A 20042-nucleotide genomic window follows, 5' to 3' on the forward strand; every position below is an offset into this window, starting at 1 on the left:
TTTTTTCCAACAACTATATATATAATTAAACATATGTATATATAGTATCTAAATATCTATAATGTAAAAATGATAAATGCCTGGCATATTTTTCAGGACTCAATAATGCAGTTGCCTATTTTCTTCTAGCTTATTTGGCTATAGTAACATGTAAGAAATATACTACTTTGGAGTGGGGAGTATGGAGAAGGAGACCGAAACAATAGTTTAACTCAAAGAATCTTAGAGCCAGGAGGCGGCCAGGACTTCCGCCTGCTAGGCCATTGTTGCAGGACCACAGTTTTGAGGTTGTGCAACACCTTTAGTAAACACTTCCTGAATCAGAGACCAGAATGAACCAGGGAGTTTCGTTCAGTCTCACTGGAGAGGAGGCAGGGACAGACCTAGCAGCACCCATCTGAGCAAGAACAGACACTGCTCCTGGAATCACCCAGCATGTTGCAAGGTCTCCTGACAGTCAGTTTCCTCCTCTCTCCTGTTCTAGGTATGTGTTTAGCTCTTTTTCAGGTTCTGTTGAATGCATTAGTGAAGTTTTTCATCGTCTCCTCATAGTTTTATTGTATAAAATATTTTGACTTTTTTCTTTTTTCTCAATTTTACTAACCAGTTGGGCTGGTTTTAACCTGTTGTTTGGAGGGTGTGAGTGATACAAAGAAAGCGTTAAGAAGAAGCAACAAGAGGTGTTGAACCAGTATGTATGCATCTTATCCGAGAATATATGGAAATAAAAGGGACAATTTCATACAGCATAATTTAAAGCATGAATATGATTTTGACTGCAAAAGTGGAATTCATCAGAACTAGCTTGTTATTTTCAGAATGATAAAGATGTGGCAGATTTGGCTATTGCTGTGTAGAAGGCTTAGGAAAATATCTGCTATTATTATGGGGGCTAGTTTGGCTCTGTTTGAGTGCATATATTTTTATATACTCATTTTATTAGTAATAAATGTGACTAAATGGAAATAAATTTTTTTTATTTATGAGGTATTGTGATATTACTTAACAAAACAATGTTGCTGTTAAGCTTAAATTGATAACTTACTTCTATTTTGCTGCTTATATCAAACATTAAAAAATTTGAAAGGAGAAAAATACTATTTCCTAACAATGAATTATGTCTAGCATATCTTTTAATTTCTGGTAAATTCTCTAATTATATTTTGGTCAAATTAGATTGGGTAACATAATTCTTCAGGTTGTTTCTATTTCCAGAGCTTATTTAAGTCAGCCCATGAACTGCAGTGCTTCGAATCTTTCCCTAGTAAACCTGTTTTTGGGTCTTAGAATGTTTGCCGAGATCTGGGAATTGGAACAGATTATCAACTACAGGTATAGGCTTCGGGAGGAAAAGCTGTTCCTCCTCCACTCACCTGCTTAGTACTTGGTTGCTAAAAATGATTTTCCTGCTTCTGACTTGTTTCTAATTTGTTTTCAAGACTTATACAAGTTTCACCTAACCTAATATCTGCAAATATTTGATTATTTTCCTTGTTTCTATATATTTTGCTTTCTATAATATATACCTATATCTGAACTGAACCTTTTACCACTGTGCAGTGATCCTCTTCATCTCTAATGCCTTTTGCCTTGATACCTATTTTTTCTGGTATTACATTATACCAGCTGTCTTTTGGTAAAATGAGCCTGAAATACTTAAAAAGTATATAAAACTGATGCCAGCCATTTAAAATTGACTTGAAATTCCTTTTAGAGTCAAACTTAATAGAAATCTTTTTTTCTCTCCATTCTCCAAAAATGGTATCACCAACAGCTTTTCTGGAACCCCCTCTTGGCAGAAATACAAGAACTGCTTGGGCACTAGCTTTATGAAGAGCAAAAAGATCAAGCTGGATCCACTAACTGAGTCACATGACTAACACTGGAGCCCGTGCACATTACAGCCCTTGCGTGTAATTGGACACACCACCTGATTCTGCACCAAATGTGCATGCACAACAGGGCACCAAGAGACGCAACTTCTTCTGACTTCATGCCTAAAAGTGTGACATCACCCCTCCTTTAACTTCTAGCTTGTATTATTAAGGGTGTCTTTTTGCCACACAGCTATCCCTGGTATGATCCCCATTTGGGTTGCCTTTTCAGTCAGAACCTAAGAAGTAAAATAGTTTTCATTTCCCACCTCTTGCTCTTTGTACTCTGTCCCCATCATTGAAACAATACATATGTGCCCCCTCTGGGCATGACTTCTGCCCAGTTCCCAGATGGTTGAAATAAAAAAAAAATCAGATGTAAAATATGGCCAGTTGTTTGCTGTGAACCTCACAACCCCCTGAGAAAAAAATGACTTATGGGATTTCATCCTATGAAAAGGAAAAACAAATATTTAAAAGCATGTGACAGGTGTTTGTGAGGTGAAGCTGTAAATGAATACACCAATAAAGGAGAAAGGTCCTTACTATATTACAGCAGAATACCCAGGGGGTACAGTATTTTTTGAAATTATTTTATGCAAACTATCAGTTCTTGCCTCTATAAGGTGAGAAGACTGAAATGAAAATATACAATTTAATCTAAATAGTCAAAATAATAGACCTAATTAAGATGCATTGTTTTACTTTTGTTTGTACTCAGTTTTAATGTATGAACACTAAAACCACAAGAAGGTTTGAGGAGATGCAAGGAATCCCAGAATATAAGTTAATATCCTTGTATAAACCCTAATTCAGGGTTTAATGTGATATGTTCAATTTGGAAAGAAGACATTCCTTTCAACAGTTTCAAACACATTTGAACAAAAATGAAAATGTCAATATTAGATACTAATATTCCCATTTCCAAAATGACCCCAAACACATGAACAAATAACGTAGCAATCCAGACTGTCTATCATATTAATGTTAATGAGCTTTGAATTGTCTAAAACTCAAACCAGTCAAAAATAATTATCCAATCTAAACCAAAATAACAGTTTTCTTTTTCCTGATCTGGTTTTGCTAGTAAAAACTAATCCAACATGTGAGTTCTGTGGGAAGTATTAAAATGAATTAGGAGAAACGTATTGTGTTATACCTGGGATTTGTGTAATCCCTGGATGGCAGTTAGTTGTGTTTTGTTCCTCAGGCTTCAAGATAATTAACCTTATATTCAGTGGGGATGAGGCTGCACCATCTCCATTAAACTTGAAGATGGGTGAGCTAAACAATATTTAGGTCTGTTACATCCCCATGATGGCTGTGTAATTTGTTGTATTCCAGATCCGATTATTTCAGGGACTTCTCGGTTTCCAGAAAATAAGAGCCTTTATGAGAAGTTCTATTTGGTTTCTTTAGAGAACACATGGTGCTGCAAGAGTTTGGGAAGAGCTGGAAATCCATTCACTTCAAACTGAAGAGACTGAGAGGTTGCCAAAGACATTGAAAAGAAATGTGTTTTTTGTTGCTATTGTTTTGTTTTGCTTTGTTTTTGGTTTCCATTTGGAAGTGTTCAGCTGCTGGAAAGTTGGAAATAAATTTCATAGCTAACTTACATATTTTGAGCCCATATTTAAGAGCCAGATTGTAATTTTTGATTTCATGAAACATTAGAATTCAGATACTAACTAGAAGCACGGAGGTCAGTGTGCACATGAGAGAACATTTGTGTTGTGTAGATGGGCCTGTTTTTCTTCTCACCATTTCTGAATGGTGTTCAGAAGGAAACTCACCTCATTTTCTGCTTCTATACAAAGAATCAGGAATGCAGCTATTATTTTATTCCATGAAGGCAGCTTGGACTAGTATTTCCTGTTAGAATCATGTTTGTGCTTACATAGCATTTTTAAAGATTTATGTTGGCTGCAGCATTGGTGAAATTTGTCTTCGTGAACTCTGTTTTAACAAGACTAATTGCATGGATTAACTACTGTAATACACCAGGCAGCATGTTGGTGCCATATTGTATGCTTGTCCTGTGTCCCTGAATTAAGGAGGCAGCATGGGATTGTGTCAATATCATCAGTTAATTTCTGGCAGAAGTAATTTTCTTACCTTTTGGCATCTTATTATTGCCAAATAATTACAATAATTATGAACATTTTAACTCAGAAAAAGAATGATTGATTTAATATTTCGTTAGGTTTTTGAACTTGTTACAAAAAAGTTTTATAACTGATGTTATTGTTTTCCTTTACCAAAAGTTAATTTAATAGAAATAAAAGACACCCAGTGATTACCTCTGTGAGAGCAAGAAATGAGGAACTGAAGAACCTTGTGATGTTGTTCTTGAAGTGTGACAATGTAATGAGGCTTATTTTATCACAATGGATCAGAATTTATCTTTCCTAATTAATGATAACTGACTCTTCAAAGATGTTATAGGGAATTCTGCATTTATTTGCATAATCATAAATCACTTGAACTAGCTTGAGAAACGATTTAATCAGCCTCCTTTTTTAAATGATTTAAACACCCAAACCAAATTAAAAAATAAGGTGTTCTAGTGTCAGTGCCATGGCTTTAAGTAATTTTGAATTTTTTTAGAGTAACTCTTAAGCCACTGAAAGAAAAGATTTTTCATGATTTTAACATCCTATTTGTTACTCAAAGAGTTCTTAGCCAGTTTAAACACTTTTTCTATTCTTCAAAGTTAAATGTAAATGACTCAAGTAGTCCAATGAATTTAAGTCGTGCTCAAATGATTTAAAAAATCAACAACACTAAGACTTTTTGAAAGTTTCTGCTTTAGTTTCTTAAAAAAAAATTTAAAAATGAGTTTTGCTCTGTGGGATATGACTGGAATAAATGTACAGTCCTCCTAGGTAAGCAATAAATAATACTTATTAAGTGCCTCAGTTGTGTTTGTTAAAAGATCAACCAAAGTAACATAAATATATCTTACCATACAACTTAGATTTTAGTACTTTAATGAGCTAGGATTATGTTTAGAGACCCTCCTAGTCCTTGCCCAGAGAAGAGAATCAAACATTTCCAGTTCCAGTCTTAGGAAGTTGTTGAGTTAGGCCCCATTCTGCTATTGCAGTCTACACTCTGGTTAAGCCTGCACCTACCTTCAGCATCTAAGAAGCAGGTCTATTAACTATACACACAGCAGAGACGAGCCCTCATGGGCAAATCAAAAAGAAAATAGAAAATCTAAAGTTAGGTTTGAGAAAATTGAAAACTCTCTCTAAAATGACTTCCAGGCCAGGTGCAGTGGCTCATGCCTGTCATTCCAGCACTTTGGGAGGCTGAGCCAGGAGGATTGCTAAAGCCTGGGAGTTTGAGACCAGCCTGGCCAACACAGCAAGACCTCTTCTCTAATAGGAAGAAAAAAAATAGCCAGGCCTGGTGGTGCATACCTGTAGTCCCAGCTACTCTGGAGGCTGAGGTGGAAGGATGGCTTGAGCCCAGGAGGTTGAGGCTGCAGTGAGCCGTCTGTGCGCCACTGCATTCCAGCTTGGTGGCAGAGTGAGACCTTGTCTCAAAACAAAATAAAATTAAACAAAATGACTTCTAAAAACAACATGGAGAGGAGCATTTAAGATGCAGATAGGTTGGATCAAATCACTTTTTAGTTCTCTTTCAATGAGACTGCAGGCTCAAAAAGTCCTTCCATGCCTGTGATTCTGTTTATCTGCTTCTCTAATTTTCATTTAAAATGTTTGTATGTAAAATGAAGGTTTATCTGTATTGCTATGCCACCACATTCTATAAACCTAGTATTGGAGCCTTTTCTTACTGTGACATAGTTGTTTTCATTAGTATAGAACATTGCTGTTTTCAAATCCAAGAAAAATAAAATAAAAAATTGTGTACGTTAGTTATTTTATTTTTCTAACATTGTATGGTTTCCAGTGCTTCAACTCAATTTTTCTGGGACTGATTAGCTTCTCAGAGGATTACGTTGTCTTCTGTCTTCATTTCTTTTTGCCTTGTGCTGCTGCTGCTATGTCCCTGAACCACAGGGATCAAAGATAAGGAAAAGTGGAAAAATCCAAAAGAAATGCTTTCTCTAAATAGACACTTGTAAACTTTTAACGGGGAAACATCACAAGATACAGATATAGGTTAAAGTAAAATGTTAAGAGGAAAGAGAAAGTTTCTGATGTCACTTTCTTCTGGTGTTAGCACATTAATAACTCTGACATTCATCATTTCAGGCTTCTGTATGTAGCATTGTTCATTGGGAATGCAGTAAGGATGGCCATTACTGACCAGCCTACTTCAGTTCTACCCGGACAAATCCTTTTCTTTTTCTTCTCAGTAAGTGCTATACAAGAACTCCCTGGCTTGAAGAAGTATGAAGTGGTTTATCCTACAAGACTTCATCCACTACGCAAAAGAAGAGACATCAAAGAACCAGGGCAGCAGGTACAGCTTTTGATTTATCAAAGAGTCTTGATTTGAGATGTATTTTATATATATACACGTGAGATAAGAGATAGAGATGAGATTTATATGTGTGTTTGTGTTTCTGTGTGTGTAAGCCTGTCTGTGTGTATCAAAGTGGACTTTGTGATGTTTTTAGTGATTACACCTTGGAGTTAAATAACAATGATTATATTTGTATTTGTTTTTGACCTTTTAAAAAATCTTCACTATAGCCCAAGGTTATATTATTAGCCTCTTTTACAAATCGATTTTCTGAGAAGTGAAAGAAAATGTCCAAGGTAACGGAGTAAATTTAACATTTTGTGATAATTTATTCTATGTACTTACAAAGAAAATTGGATGCCACCTACCTACCTCTTTATCTAATCTATCTTCTTATCTCAACGTTATCTATCATCTAACACAACTATGACAATTAAAACATAAAACAAAATGTAGCACGTGAATGCAATGTATACATGCACATTCATGTGAAATTTATCTGTCTTTTCTAAATAGGCTCCTTTTAACGTTTGTATATTTCTTACTACAAACGAAACAACATATTAGTCAGTAATCACTCAATAAGCATTGATTAATTCTAACAGGGAAGCTAAAACATGATGATTGATTCAACAACAATGTTATAATTACCTGCACTCTTAAGTCTTCTTCTGGGAGCCAGGAAAATACAGATGAATGAGACATAAAAAATAGTTCACAGAAATACTCCAAAATCTAACACACTAGGTGGACATATTCCCTCACTGGGCATCATTTCCCACAGCATTTCCTCTAAAGCAAATTTATGATAAGAGACCCTGTAGTTGACCCCATTTCTCAAAATAGCTATCAACCAAATGGTTTCGACAACTTCAGATGGAACCTATATACATTGAATTACACTTCAATATGACTTTCTTCAAATGCTTCCTAACAGTTTCTTTAAAGTGTCAGACACCTTTTTTCCTGTCATGTATTATGCTTATTATCTGGGTGAAAAAGTAATCTGTACACCAAACTCCCGTGACATGTGATTTACCCATATAACAAACTGGCACAGGTATCCCCTGAACCTAAAATAAAAGTTGGAATAAAAGTATAAGGATTACTAATATATTTTCATATTTAGTCCTTTCAACAACCATAAAATGTAAGTGTATTTTTACAGAATTTTATTTCTAAGTGGAGAGGTAGGGACTCAGAAAAGTTAAGTACACTGCCTAAGAGCACACAGCCAATATGTTTTAGAGCTAGGATTCAAAGCTTTGTTTGACTCCAGGTGACAAGCTTATGTGTTACTGTTATTTGTGGCTGCCTATCCAAGCAGCATAATTGATTTCATGTGTGAGAGAATCCGTAAGTTCTCCGAAGAGTCTTTTTGGAATCAACAGAGGCTTTCTGCCCATTAAGGTAGCTCAGGTCCTGTTACAGTAAAGTCTAAAAGTCAGTCTGTAACTCTGAGACATTGACCATTTTGTTACATCATTTACTGGTAAAAATAAGAGACTCATCAGCTGAATTCTTTTCTAATAATTTTTCTTTTTAAAAATCCTATTTTAAGTTCTGTGATACACATACAGGGTGTGCAGGTTTGTTACACAGATAAACGTGTTCCATGGTAGTTTGCCACATCTATCAACCCATCACCTAGATATTAAGCCCAGAATGCATTACCTATTTTTCCTGATGTTCTCCCTTACCCCACCCCCCACCGCACCTCAGTGTGTGTTGCCCCCCTCCCTGTGTCCATGTGTTCTCATTGTTCAGCTCTGAATTATAAGAACATGTGGTGTTTGGTTTTCTGTTGCTGTGTTTGTTTGCTGAGGATAGTGGCTTCCAGCTCCATCCATATCCCTGCAAAGGACATGATTCTGTTCCTTTTTACGGTTGCATAGTATTCCATGGGGCATATATGTATCACATTTTCTTATCCAGTCTATCATTGATGAGGATGTGGATTGATTCCATGTCACTGCTATTGTGAATAGTGCTACAATAAACATGTGCATGCATATATCTTTGTAATAGAATGATTTACTTTCCTTTGGGTATATCCCCAGTAATGGGATTGCTAGGTCAACTGGTATTTCTGGTTGTAGGTCTTTGAGGAATTGCCACACTGTCTTCCACAATGGTTGAACTAATTTACATTCCCACTAACAGTGTAAAACTGTTCCTATTTCTCCACAGGCTTGACAGCATCTACTGTTTCTTGACTTTTTAATAATCACCATTCTGACTGGCAGGAGATGGTATCTCACTGTGGTTTTGATTTGCATTTCTCTAATCAGTGATGTTGAGCTTCTTTTCATGTTTGTTGGCTGCATGAATGTTTTCTTTTGAGAAGTGTCTGTTCATGTCCTTTGCCCACTTTTTAATAGGTTTAGTTGTGTGTTTGTTTTTCCTGTAAATTTAAGTTCCTTGTATATTCTGGATATTCAGCTTTCATCAGGTGGATGGATTATAAAACTTTTTCTCTCATTCTGTAGGGTGTCTGTTTACCCTGATGATAGTTTCTTTTGCAGCACAGAAGATCTTTAGTTTTATTCAATCCCGTTTGTCATTTTTTGCTTTTGTTCCAATTGCTTTTGATGATTTTGTCATGAAATCTTTGCCTGTGCTTATGTCCTGAATGGCATTGCCTAGATTTTCTTCTAGGGTTTTTATAGTTTTTGGGTTTACATTTAAGTCTTTAATCTATCTTAATTTTTGTAGAAGGTATAACACAGGGGTCCAGTTTCAGTTTTGTGCACGTGGCTAGCCAGTTCTCTCAGCACCATTTGTTAAATAGGAAATCCTTTTCCTATTCCTTGTTTTTGTAAGGTTTGTCAAAGATCAGAGGATTATAGATGCATGGTCTTATTTCTGACTTCTCTATTCTATTCCATCGGTCTCTGTGTGTGTTTTGCACCATGTTTTGCACAGTACCATACTGTTTTGGTTACTGTAGCCTTGTAGTATACTTTGAAGTCTGGTATTATAATGCCTCCAGCTTTGTTCTTTTTGCTGGAGATTGTCTTGTCTATACAGGCTCTTTTTTGTTCCACATAAATTTTAAAGTAATTTTTTCTAATTCGATGAAGAATGTCAATGGTAGTTTAATGGGAATAGCATTGATTCTAAATTACTGTGGGCAGTATGGCTATTTTCACAGTATTGATTCTTCCTATCCATGAGCATGGAATGTTTTTTCCATTTGTTTGTGTCCTCTCTGATTTCCTTAAGCAGTGGTTTGCGTTCTCCTTGAAGAAGTCCTTCACTTCCCTAGTTAGCCATCAGCTGAATTTTTACAAGTTTACCTGCATTTTCTATGTTATCAACCTTTAGCTACTAAAGCAATGATTAATTGCCTCCTTCTGGAAATTTACTAATTATCTAACTCTTTATGTGTTGTTGACTCACAGTAAACAACACCTCCAAGAAAAGCCAACATTTACACATATACACTCACACACACAAATGCCAAATACCCTTTTTTCACTGAATAGGTTGAGGGAAATTTAAACACAGGTGAAGTGTTTTTAATCACATCTGTAAAGTGATTTCCTAACAACTGTAAAAAATAAATTTTAGCTTCAAATAATATATTTTTATTAACAAAAGCCATAGACTATTGACCCCTACTAGATGAACAGTATTAATTTCTGCAATGATTGAGTAGATGCATGAGGTTGATATCATGTGCTTTATATTTACTGCAGTTATATTATTTATCTAGTCCATTACTAGGTTAAACGGCTGCATAAACCTTACATTTTCCTGATCTGTAGTGAAAGTGTATAGGATCTAAATTCAGAGGATTAGTTTGTGTTGACCTGTAAATTTTGTCAATTCTCTCTGTATAAGCGTAGAAAAACATAAACTTTAAATTCCTTGCCTTAAAGTGGAGATGATCATGATACTACTTCTATAAATATTTTGGGATAATGTATATGAAAAGTGAGGCAGGATACTAATTTTAACTCCTTATTCAAGATTATGCTATGGGCAGGGTGTATCGGTTCACGCCTGTAACCCCAGCACTTTGGGAGGCCGGTGTGGGTAGATCACCTGAGGTCAGGAGTTCAAGATCAACCTGGCCAATGTTGTGAAATCACATCTTTACTAAAAATACAAAAAATTACCCGAGATTGGTGGTAGGCACCTGTAATCCCAACTACTCAGAAGGCTGAGGCAGGAGAATCCTTTGAACCCAGGAGGCAGAGGTTGCAGTGAACTGAAATTGTGCCAGTGCACTCCAACATGGTCTTCTAGAGCAAAATCCCATGTCAAAAAAAAAAAAAAAATTATGCTACGGCCTTCCCCTATGTAGCCCATCATATTCCATTTCTTATGACTAATTTTCAATTTTTATGGCTTCATGTCCTAGTTAATAATCTTTTATTTTAAAATTATTCTTCTCAACATTAACTGTTAGACAAGCTTGGTATTCTCTTTTCCTTTCTTAATAATATGCTTATTTTTCCTTCTATGCCTTTTTAAATGGATTTCTTACTACTTAAAAGATTCTGTCTACATTAAGATTCCCTCCCATTTAGGGGACTCTATATTTAGAGTCCCTTATAATCTTTGTTAAGTCAACTTGCCATATTCACATATATACTAATATGCCCCATCCTGAAATTGTGTGCCAGTCACAGTCAGTATTATAAAGTTTGGCTACTGATTTTAAAAAGAAATGTTGATTTTGTGTCTGTAGCAATGGTGTATTCACAAGTGTATGTGTGTGTGCATGTGTTTCTATGATAGTAAGTGTAACCTTCACTTCTGGTTTGAAACTGTCCAGATAAATTTTTAAAAGGTATTCTTTTTAACATGTCTTTGACATGTCCCTACTCCTCCTTCACACTCCTCTGCCAACCCTTGTCCTGGAACAAAAATACTTGTTTCATAAATACCTGTTGGTCCAAATAAATACTTGCAAAGCACATTAATTTTATCTCTAAAGCAAATAAGAGGATTAAAGTAAGTACTACAGATAATTGAAATAATTACCGAAGTAATTAGAACCTTTTAATGTTTAACTGGAAAATCTTACTTTAATTTTTTTTAGTTTCATCTGTTACATTTCCAAGTCCTCTCCTGCTTCCTTTAGTTGTAGAGAGTAGAAGAGAATATATTATCAGGCCTGATGAATATAATGGAATGAGCACTGAATGGTTCCACAGCATCTCAGGAATAAATAAAACCCTCCCATGTTTACTCTTTAATATCTTAGGTGTCAGGTGATACATTTGAATTACCTCACAATAACCATGTGGCTAAACTGTTAGCAGTAACTTCTGCTAGGGCTTAGTTCCGGTTGTGCACAGGAAGATATCAAAAGTCACATGGTAGGGCTGCTATATTTCATCTGTATTCTGGATGAAATACAGAATACCAGTTAAGTTCGATTTTGAGACAAACAGTAAAATTTTTTGTATTAGTATATCCCACACAACATTTCTGATATTATAAAGACGCATTACAGCAGAATGAATCTAATTTTCCTAGTTAGTGCATTTGCATTTCTTTTTTTTTTAGTCACTGATCTCTAGTTTCCATTCTTTGTCACTTCTTCTAAACTCCTCCATATGCAGGGTTGCCACATTTAGCAAATAGAAATATATGATGTCCAGTTAAATTTAAATTTCAAATAAACGATAACTATTTGATTAGTATGTCCCAATTGTCATATGGGGCATATGTATTTAAAGAAGTATTCTGTGTTTGTATGTATACACAGAAATATTCTGTTTATCTGAGATTCACATTTAACTAGTATCCTGTATTTTATCTGGCAATCCTATCATGTGGTTTTTGATATCCAGAACTAAACTGCAGCTATCTCCCCATGATCCCAGCTTCTGTCCTATTCACAGACCTAAGGCTCCTATGCTGCTGCATGCCTCGTATCTCAATGCTGCCCTCTTTGAGTTATTCGGTTCTCCCATGTCATACTTGTTTTACAAACACAGACTAAAGAAGCTAGTGACATCGTTTTTTGTCACACAACAGGTATATGATTTCCATTGGCACAGAGTCTTCAGTAGTCTCTCAGGCACACCTTATGACTAATAACAACACTGTCCTCCAGGTACAAGCCAAGTTCTTGGGAGTTATCTTTGCAGTTTCTGTGTTGAGACTATTGGCCTTCCCTGTGCAAAGACTTGATTAGCAAATACTATTTGAAATGATCTAGAATTCATAGTGCAGTGGACCACCCTTATGATCAAGGGGATCTCTGTATCCCATACATGCTTCATAGGTCTCATCCTAGATAAAGTACTTCACTTCTCGAGACAGTGAAAAGATGGGGGAATTTTGCAGTTATCATTACACAACTGTGCCCTGTGTTGTTTTATTATACAACCAGAGAACTGAGGCACTGGCTTTACCTGTGAGCTATGCCAGGCGTGTGACACCATCTTTCTGCATTGATCACACATAACACATTGCTTAGTATTTCAGCTAGATTGAAATAACCCTGTGTAAAAATTTGTAGGGGCTGGAGGTAAAGAACAAGGTAGAACTTTGAATATTTTATTCATTATTATATTCACAATTATATTTTATATAAATGACCTAAGAAGTACTAAATAAGTATGTGTTAAATAAATGACCAAATGAATAAGTAAACTAATGGACAAATGAATGAATATGACACAAGCATAGAACTCATAAACCTGCATAGATACATATTCAACATAAACTCAATGAAAGTTCCTGATGCTAGGAGCTTACACTTTAAAGACAGTAACTATTCTTCATAGAATTCAGCATCCAAATTGTACATGTTTTTAGAAGCCCAAACCATCTTGCTACTGGCCCATGTCATAAAAGAAAATATCTTACAGCACAATTACTCTCTTATACTGGGAACTCTTTCAAACCCACTAGCTGATTTAGCAGGGTTTCTAGAGCTCATGGATTTACTGAGTTTTGAACAACTGTTGAACTGCTAGAATGAAGAGCCTCTCTAGGTCTTCCAGAGCTGCCCTTGATATTGTGTGCCCATTGACATGACCATGACTTTACAGATTTGTTTCCAGCCCTGGACCATCCAAGACTGTGGCTTTTCCAATACACCAACTAAATGTGACCCATGACATCATTTTTAAAGGAAATTTGGATCTTTATGTTTCTGTGGCCAGCTAGTCTTACAAGTAAAACCAAAATCATTTCCTTCCTTCCTCCTCCAAATCAAGGTGCATCTTCTCTTGACACATACTTCAGAACCCACAGAGTACACAAATAGAACACATGTCTTATCCTCAGACCTTGCTCTCTGCCGGGGAACTCTGTTTTAAAAGTATGGTTATCCATTACCCAGTGTACTCTCTTTCACAAAGGCCCCTGACTTTCTTCCTCAATCTTTCCCTCCATCCATAATCTTTATGCCAGTGTGGACTAAAACTCCACTCCAAAAACATTTATTGTGTTTCTAAAACAACCTTCAACTAAAGTTTTAGTAACCAAATCTTCTAAAAATCCATTGCTGCCAGGAAGAAGATATGTGGAAGGCCATTTCTGGTAGAAGACCATATTTGGCATAGCTTCATTCTAGCTAGCCTTTCTTAAACCTGAACAATAAAAGGTTATGACTATGCTCCCTTTTATGTTCAATGCCCTGGCTCTTTCCAGTCATCCATGGAAATAAGCTGAGTCTATCAGCTTCTGCTTACCTAGGCCCACAATGGGCGATATTTATAGTCTGGGATTACTAACAGCAGAGCAGACCTCAACAACTCAAGTTTTAAGGAAAGGATGGACCATAACAACTGACTTTGGAGACAGGTAAATCCCAGCACAGTACTCATGATCTGATGACTCTAACATCCATTGTACCTCTGTAAGTTCAGATACCATCCTGGCCATAAGGGAAGGGAGAGAAGAAAGGCTTGACCTAAGGTGCTACACAACAGGGGAAACAGAACTCCATTCGTAATATGTGTTTCTCAACCACCTTCGGTCTACCACCTTTAGACCTCTTTAATGACAATAACCAGGCACTTCCCAATAAGTTTTTAGATATTGAGTACAACCGCAGCAATAACCCTGATTTACAGACCAAACTCTAAATGTGACCCATGACATTACTTTTAAAGGAAGTTTGTATCTATAGGTTTCTGTGGCCAGCTAGTCTTACTAAGTAAAACCAAAATCATTCCCTTCTAATGAGTATTCTCAAAATCAAGGTGCATCTTACTTCTTTTGACGCATACTTCAGAACCCCCGGAGTATGAAAATAGTAAGTCCCCCAAAACATCTTCTTTAAAATAATTCTATGTAGTCCTCAATAGCTTTTCTTATATACCTAAGTCTGAGTTTAAAATAATTTTCCTTTTATGTGGTCTTCCTCCTAAATACCTGGGACTGCGGTTTCTTCTTGATGGCTCTTTCTCACATTACAGTATATATCCCTGTTATGTTTCTCATAGTTGATGTGCTACTTAGTCTTAAGAACACCTCAAGACCAAAAATCATGAAATGCAATGGAGGTTTTTAGGCCTCTTTGTATACAATTCCTTCTACTCAGATAACTTCCCTTACTTCACCTGGGTAATTTGGTCTCATCTTAAATGTTACTTCCTCGAAAAAGCTTTTTCTGTCCTTAAGACGTTAGAGATCCTAGTACATACATCCATTATCATGCATGTAACTCACCTCATTTTCTATCTTTTCACAAGATTATAAACTCTCTGATAGTAGGTAACAATGTTTTTTGCTTAGAGTTGTTTTCAAAACCTAGCAGTGTCCTGCAAAGAACCAGCATTCTCTCAAACAATACTTGTAAAATGCAGGGATGGATGGATGGACGGACAGACGGATGGGTGTGGATATAAGGCTCTCAGATAGTTTGTGTATTTAATTGCCAGGGTTGTTTGATCTGTTAAAAGGAGAAGAGGAAAGCATTTGGTATTATACTGCTAAAAAAGCAGATATTGCTTGCTAATGAGTACAGAGATAGAAATATAATAGTCAAATGAATATTTGTGTGTTTTTAATTATAAGTAAGTGTTTGTACATTTTTGCAGGAACAATTTGAAACTGAATTAAAGTATAAAATGACAGTTAATGGAAAAATTGCGGTGCTTTATTTGAAAAAAAACAAGTAAGTATCTTTACCTTTGATATTACCCTCGGCAAGAGCAAGGCAGCATATGGAAAGTGTGTTGAGTCTGTTACTGCTTATGGGTCACACACACCTGGACTAATCAGCTTTTGCTCTCAAATGACCAGAGAAGTTCACTGGACTTTGCAACCACAAGTAACCACAACATCTTTTGTGTTTTTTTTTTTTTTCCTCTAGGAATCTCCTTGCACCAGGCTACACAGAAACATATTATAATTCCACTGGAAAGGAGATCACCACAAGCCCACAAATTATGGTATAACAGATTCTCTTCAATTCTTTAATAGGGGTTTTACCCACAGACCTAAAGGCAGTGTCCTTGCCAGGCAAAAAGTAGAAGTGAAACTGCATTTATAACATTAGTACTTTTTTCAACAGTAGTAATTACATAATTGATCTTCCACTTTTCTTTATTTATATTTTAACAAGAACAAAACCATTTCCTGACACCTCTGGTAAGTTTTTGCAGCCTTTAAGGACTCCTGTAGGAGGGTGGGTAGAAGGAACATGTTATTTTCTTGAGAGTGAAGAGTTACATACTGCTGGTTCTCTCAGTCAATTTTGTCATTTCTCTAGGCTTTTGGTCTCTCAAACCAAGACTATTTCCTTAATGGCAACTGAAGAAGTATTTTTCTTAAGCAATTTCTCTTGACTCCTGTTCATGGCCCATCTTTTCTTAGAATAAGCAGATGACAGTGTGTAGCCATGTGAGGGTCATGCACCATTACTTCTTTTTCTGAGCTACATTTTCCATGAGAAGCCATTCGAGCAGTCTCCTCTACAGCAATAACACAAGTTTACATGGGCCAGTACCTCATCTATCCCAAACTAGAAAGATCCTTCATGGAACACCCACATGAGAAAATGTTAAGAAGGGCATCTTCCTCCAAATGGAGGCAAGAAATGTGCTGATCCAGTTAATCTGATGGAACACTTTAGATAAATCAGGAAATTAAAAACAAAAACCCAATCTGAATAACCCATCCTTTGCAAAAAATCTTGTTGATGTTTGCTAGAAAAAGTTAATGAGAAATCAGCAAAAAGAAAAAATGAAAGCCCAGTGTTTTAAGGGGTCATGTTTAAAACTTACATATCCAAATGTATTTCTTCTAAATATTATTAACATTCATCCTAGTCAACACTGACGGTTAGTACCTTGTGAACATTTTGGGATCACTAACTTACATTAACAATTATAACTTATATGAAAGCTTTTATTTAATAAACATCTCTGAGTTTACTGCTGTTCAGCAAAATATGGTTTGAAGCATTTAAAATCCTGTTTCACGATTTCAAATGCAACTTTAGCAGTGGTTCTAAAATTCACATGTACTTCTCTTTACAAAACCCCTTTTCTTTTAGGATGATTGTTATTATCAAGGACATATTGTTAATGAAAAGGTTTCTGACGCTAGCATCAGCACATGTAGGGGTCTAAGGTAAGACTTCAGGAATGTTTTGCATGCACCTGTGATTGTTGTATTTGTGTATGCATCTAACAAACCAGATGAATCCCAAATATCATTAATTTTCCTATAGTTGAATATGCATCCTGAGGGCCATAAAATGTTGAAATTTGAAGAAACATCACTTCTCTTGATAGCAATTTGTAAATTACATATCTGAATTATTTTCAAAGACATTTCTGTTAGCTCATTTTAAAAATACAGGGTTTTGAGTCCCAGTTATGGACTAAGAATCTTTAGGGAATGGGAGCTGATCTCTCTTTCTTCTCACTTTATTTATTTATTGTTTTAGGCAGAGTCTCTGTCACCCAGGCTGGAGTATAATGGTACGATTTCAGCTCACTGCAATCTCAGCCTCCTGGGTTCAAGTAATTCTCTTGCCTCAGCCTTCCGAGTAGCTGGGATTATAAATGCTTGCCACCAAGCTTGGCTAAGTTTTGTATTCTTAATAGACATGGGTTTCACCATGTTGGCCAGGTTGGTCTCAAACTCCTGACCTCAAGTGATCTGTCTGACTCTGCCTCCCAACTGCTGGGATTACAGGCATGAGACACCACACCCAGACTCTCTCCTCACTTTTAACTCTCTCTCTAGATTGTCTTATCCATGACTATGACATACATTTCTGTCTGTTAATGATACACCCATGTATCTGTCCACAGTAAGGTGGTTCTTCTGATGTTCAGACTTGATTATCTAATCTTTTTCATATTTTCAGTTGGATATCTTAAATAAATCTCAATCTCACTGTGCTCTAAACCCAACTAATGATTGTCTCTTGAATCTGGTACTGTTTCCACGTTCTCTGTCTTGATGGTATAATCAAATAATCACTTCCCAATTCAGAAAGTAAATTCCTTGAGGTCTGCTTGCCTCTCAGCCCTGCATTTTCAATCCCTCACCAAGTCTTATTGATTCTATCTTCTAAATACTTTCTGAAATTGTTCATTCTGTCTCTTCTGCAACATCCTAGTCCATCTACCATGATTCCTTATGCAGACCGTTGCAATAAAGCACATAATTTATCTTCTTACATCCACTCTTGCCGTTATCTAATTTTATGTACACTTAATTTAATTGATTATATACGCTTATAGTTTTTCTTCACACCAATTATCTATTCTAAGTATATGTAAGTACTTACTCTGTAATTTTATGTATTGTGTGATTATTTGATACACATCAATCTTCCTCATTTGAACATAAGCTCCATAAGAAAAGAGATCATGACTTTATTTTTACTGTCTATCCTTAGTCTAATGCCTAATGAATAATGGGTACTCAGTGAATATTGGTTGAATTACTCTTGGTTCAAGGCTTTACCAGATAAAATAGAGAAGAAATTGATTTGTATGTGCTTTACATGTTCTCACTTTCAACCTTTACTATCACCATACTAGGTAGGTATCATGACAAATAAATGTGGCAAACCTGAGGCTTGTGAGTTTAAAGAACTGTCCCAATGAATCACAATGAATAAGTTATAAAGTCAGTATTTTAACACTTATCTATAAAACTCTAAAGTCTCTTTCATTTTAGGTGTACCCTTAGAGCAAGTATAGTATTAAAACTGGATGACTGCTGGACCAAGTGTCAGGAAATATTCATTTTACTCAACTGATATGGTTGCCTGCATGACATTGCAGCAGTCACTTCTCCCTAATATGTCTTATTTTCTTGTAGAAAAAACTTTAGATAATCTCCAAGGTATCTTCAGCTGTAATTTTTACTGCATTTTATTGCCATAAGCTTAAATTGTTTTTGACAATGACTAGAAATTTTAAAGGTCTTCTTTTAGATCTTATAAATCTGTATGAACCTAATGTGATAATATTTTGTTAAGAAGCCAGAACTCTTTAAAAAATGATTGTTTTTCAGGGGCTACTTCAATCAGGGGAATCAAAGATATTTTATTGAACCTTTAAGCCCCATAAATCGGGATGAACAGGAGCATGCACTCTTCAAGTATGACCCTGAGGAAAATAATTATAACAGCACCTGTGGGATGGATGGTGTGCTGTGGACCCATGATTTTCAGCGGAACATTGCCCTACCTGCCACCAGACTAGTAGTATGTGTAATTTTGTTTTTATTTGAAATGTTCTCATGTATTCTGCTCTGCTTTCCAGAATTAGCAATGCAATTTACTGAAACTATTGTCATTGTTGAAATTAGTAAGTTATAGAGACACTAATCCTTAAATATTGCTAGACGTTAATGATTTATTTAACAAGTACTTAGGAATTAACTATTATCAGTTATTATCAGCAATGTACAAAGGTTAACAATAAGTGTAAAATATAACTGACTTCTAGAAGCAGGCATCTGTCACAGTATTCCATGTAGCTTACAATAAACCACAAAAATATAAAGTATTATTATTAATTTGCTCTTAATTTTAGCCAAAAAGCTATGAAGTGATTATTATTATTTTGAAATAAAACATCCTGCTGTCATAAATTCATTCAAAAAATCTCTCTTAAAGTGCCATCTCAGGTGCTGGGAAGATAGAAATGAGCAAAACAGACACAGAATCTGCCTATAGGAACTTAGAATATTATTTTAAGTGTGGAATTCTGCTTCAAGTCCTAGGAGAAAAATGAATGTAGTTTTGTGTTTTAGACTGTAAAGTATATTAAAATATTTTTGTTGACATTACTTTTATTTCCTTGTTGATATTATTTTTATTTCCAAGGTTTATTTCAAAGCCAATCATTTCTTTTAAATGTTCTCAGACTCTGTAAGCACTGGGCAGAATTGGCCAAAATAAAATTTCTGGTCAGTTTAAAATTTACTGTAGGTTTAAATTCTACCAGCAAGTTCACTGGTAAATGGAAATATATAGTCAAATCCAGAATACGCCAATACTTTTATGTGCTCTGTTGATCACATGTATCTCCAGTATGAAACTTAATAAAATGAATCAAAAATAACCATAATAATTTGTTAAGAAATATATAAAATATTTATATTGTAACATTAAAAGTATAAATTGTTGAGGGTAGGATAAAAGTCTGGAGTTCTCATACATGACTGAACTTAAGTTGTTATCAATATAAGATACTCCATTACAACTCTGTTTTATGTAAACCTCATGGCAAATACAAAGAAAAACATATCTATAGAAGATATAAATGACAGAAAAGA

At 35.6% G+C, this 20042-nt stretch overlaps 1 protein-coding gene across 9 annotated transcripts in view; it reads left to right on the forward strand.

Annotated features, from left to right (window-relative positions):
• Window positions 1-332: 332 nt before the first annotated feature.
• ADAM28 (ADAM metallopeptidase domain 28) overlaps window positions 333-20042 on the forward strand; it is a 75006-nt gene continuing 55296 nt past the window's right edge. For 6 of the 9 annotated variants that reach the window (XR_001831195.2, XR_005203536.1, XM_037746127.1 and 3 more), the window contains exons 1-6: window positions 334-484; window positions 6205-6311; window positions 15332-15408; window positions 15607-15685; window positions 16792-16868; window positions 18774-18966. Coding sequence is in view for 7 of the 9 variants with exons in the window: in XM_037746127.1 (XP_037602055.1) it covers window positions 436-484; window positions 6205-6311; window positions 15332-15408; window positions 15607-15685; window positions 16792-16868; window positions 18774-18966 (582 nt within the window). In the remaining 2 variants the exon portion in view is untranslated. Of the gene's footprint in view, window positions 485-6204; window positions 6312-15331; window positions 15409-15606; window positions 15686-16791; window positions 16869-18773; window positions 18967-20042 lie in introns of all 9 variants that reach the window. The other 3 variants (XM_017549757.2, XM_017549759.2, XM_037746128.1) reach the window with 2 other exon arrangements.

The sequence above is a fragment of the Cebus imitator genome, unplaced genomic scaffold (genome assembly GCF_001604975.1).
Source record: "Cebus imitator isolate Cc_AM_T3 unplaced genomic scaffold, Cebus_imitator-1.0 Scaffold221, whole genome shotgun sequence".
Classification (NCBI taxonomy): domain Eukaryota; kingdom Metazoa; phylum Chordata; class Mammalia; order Primates; family Cebidae; genus Cebus; species Cebus imitator.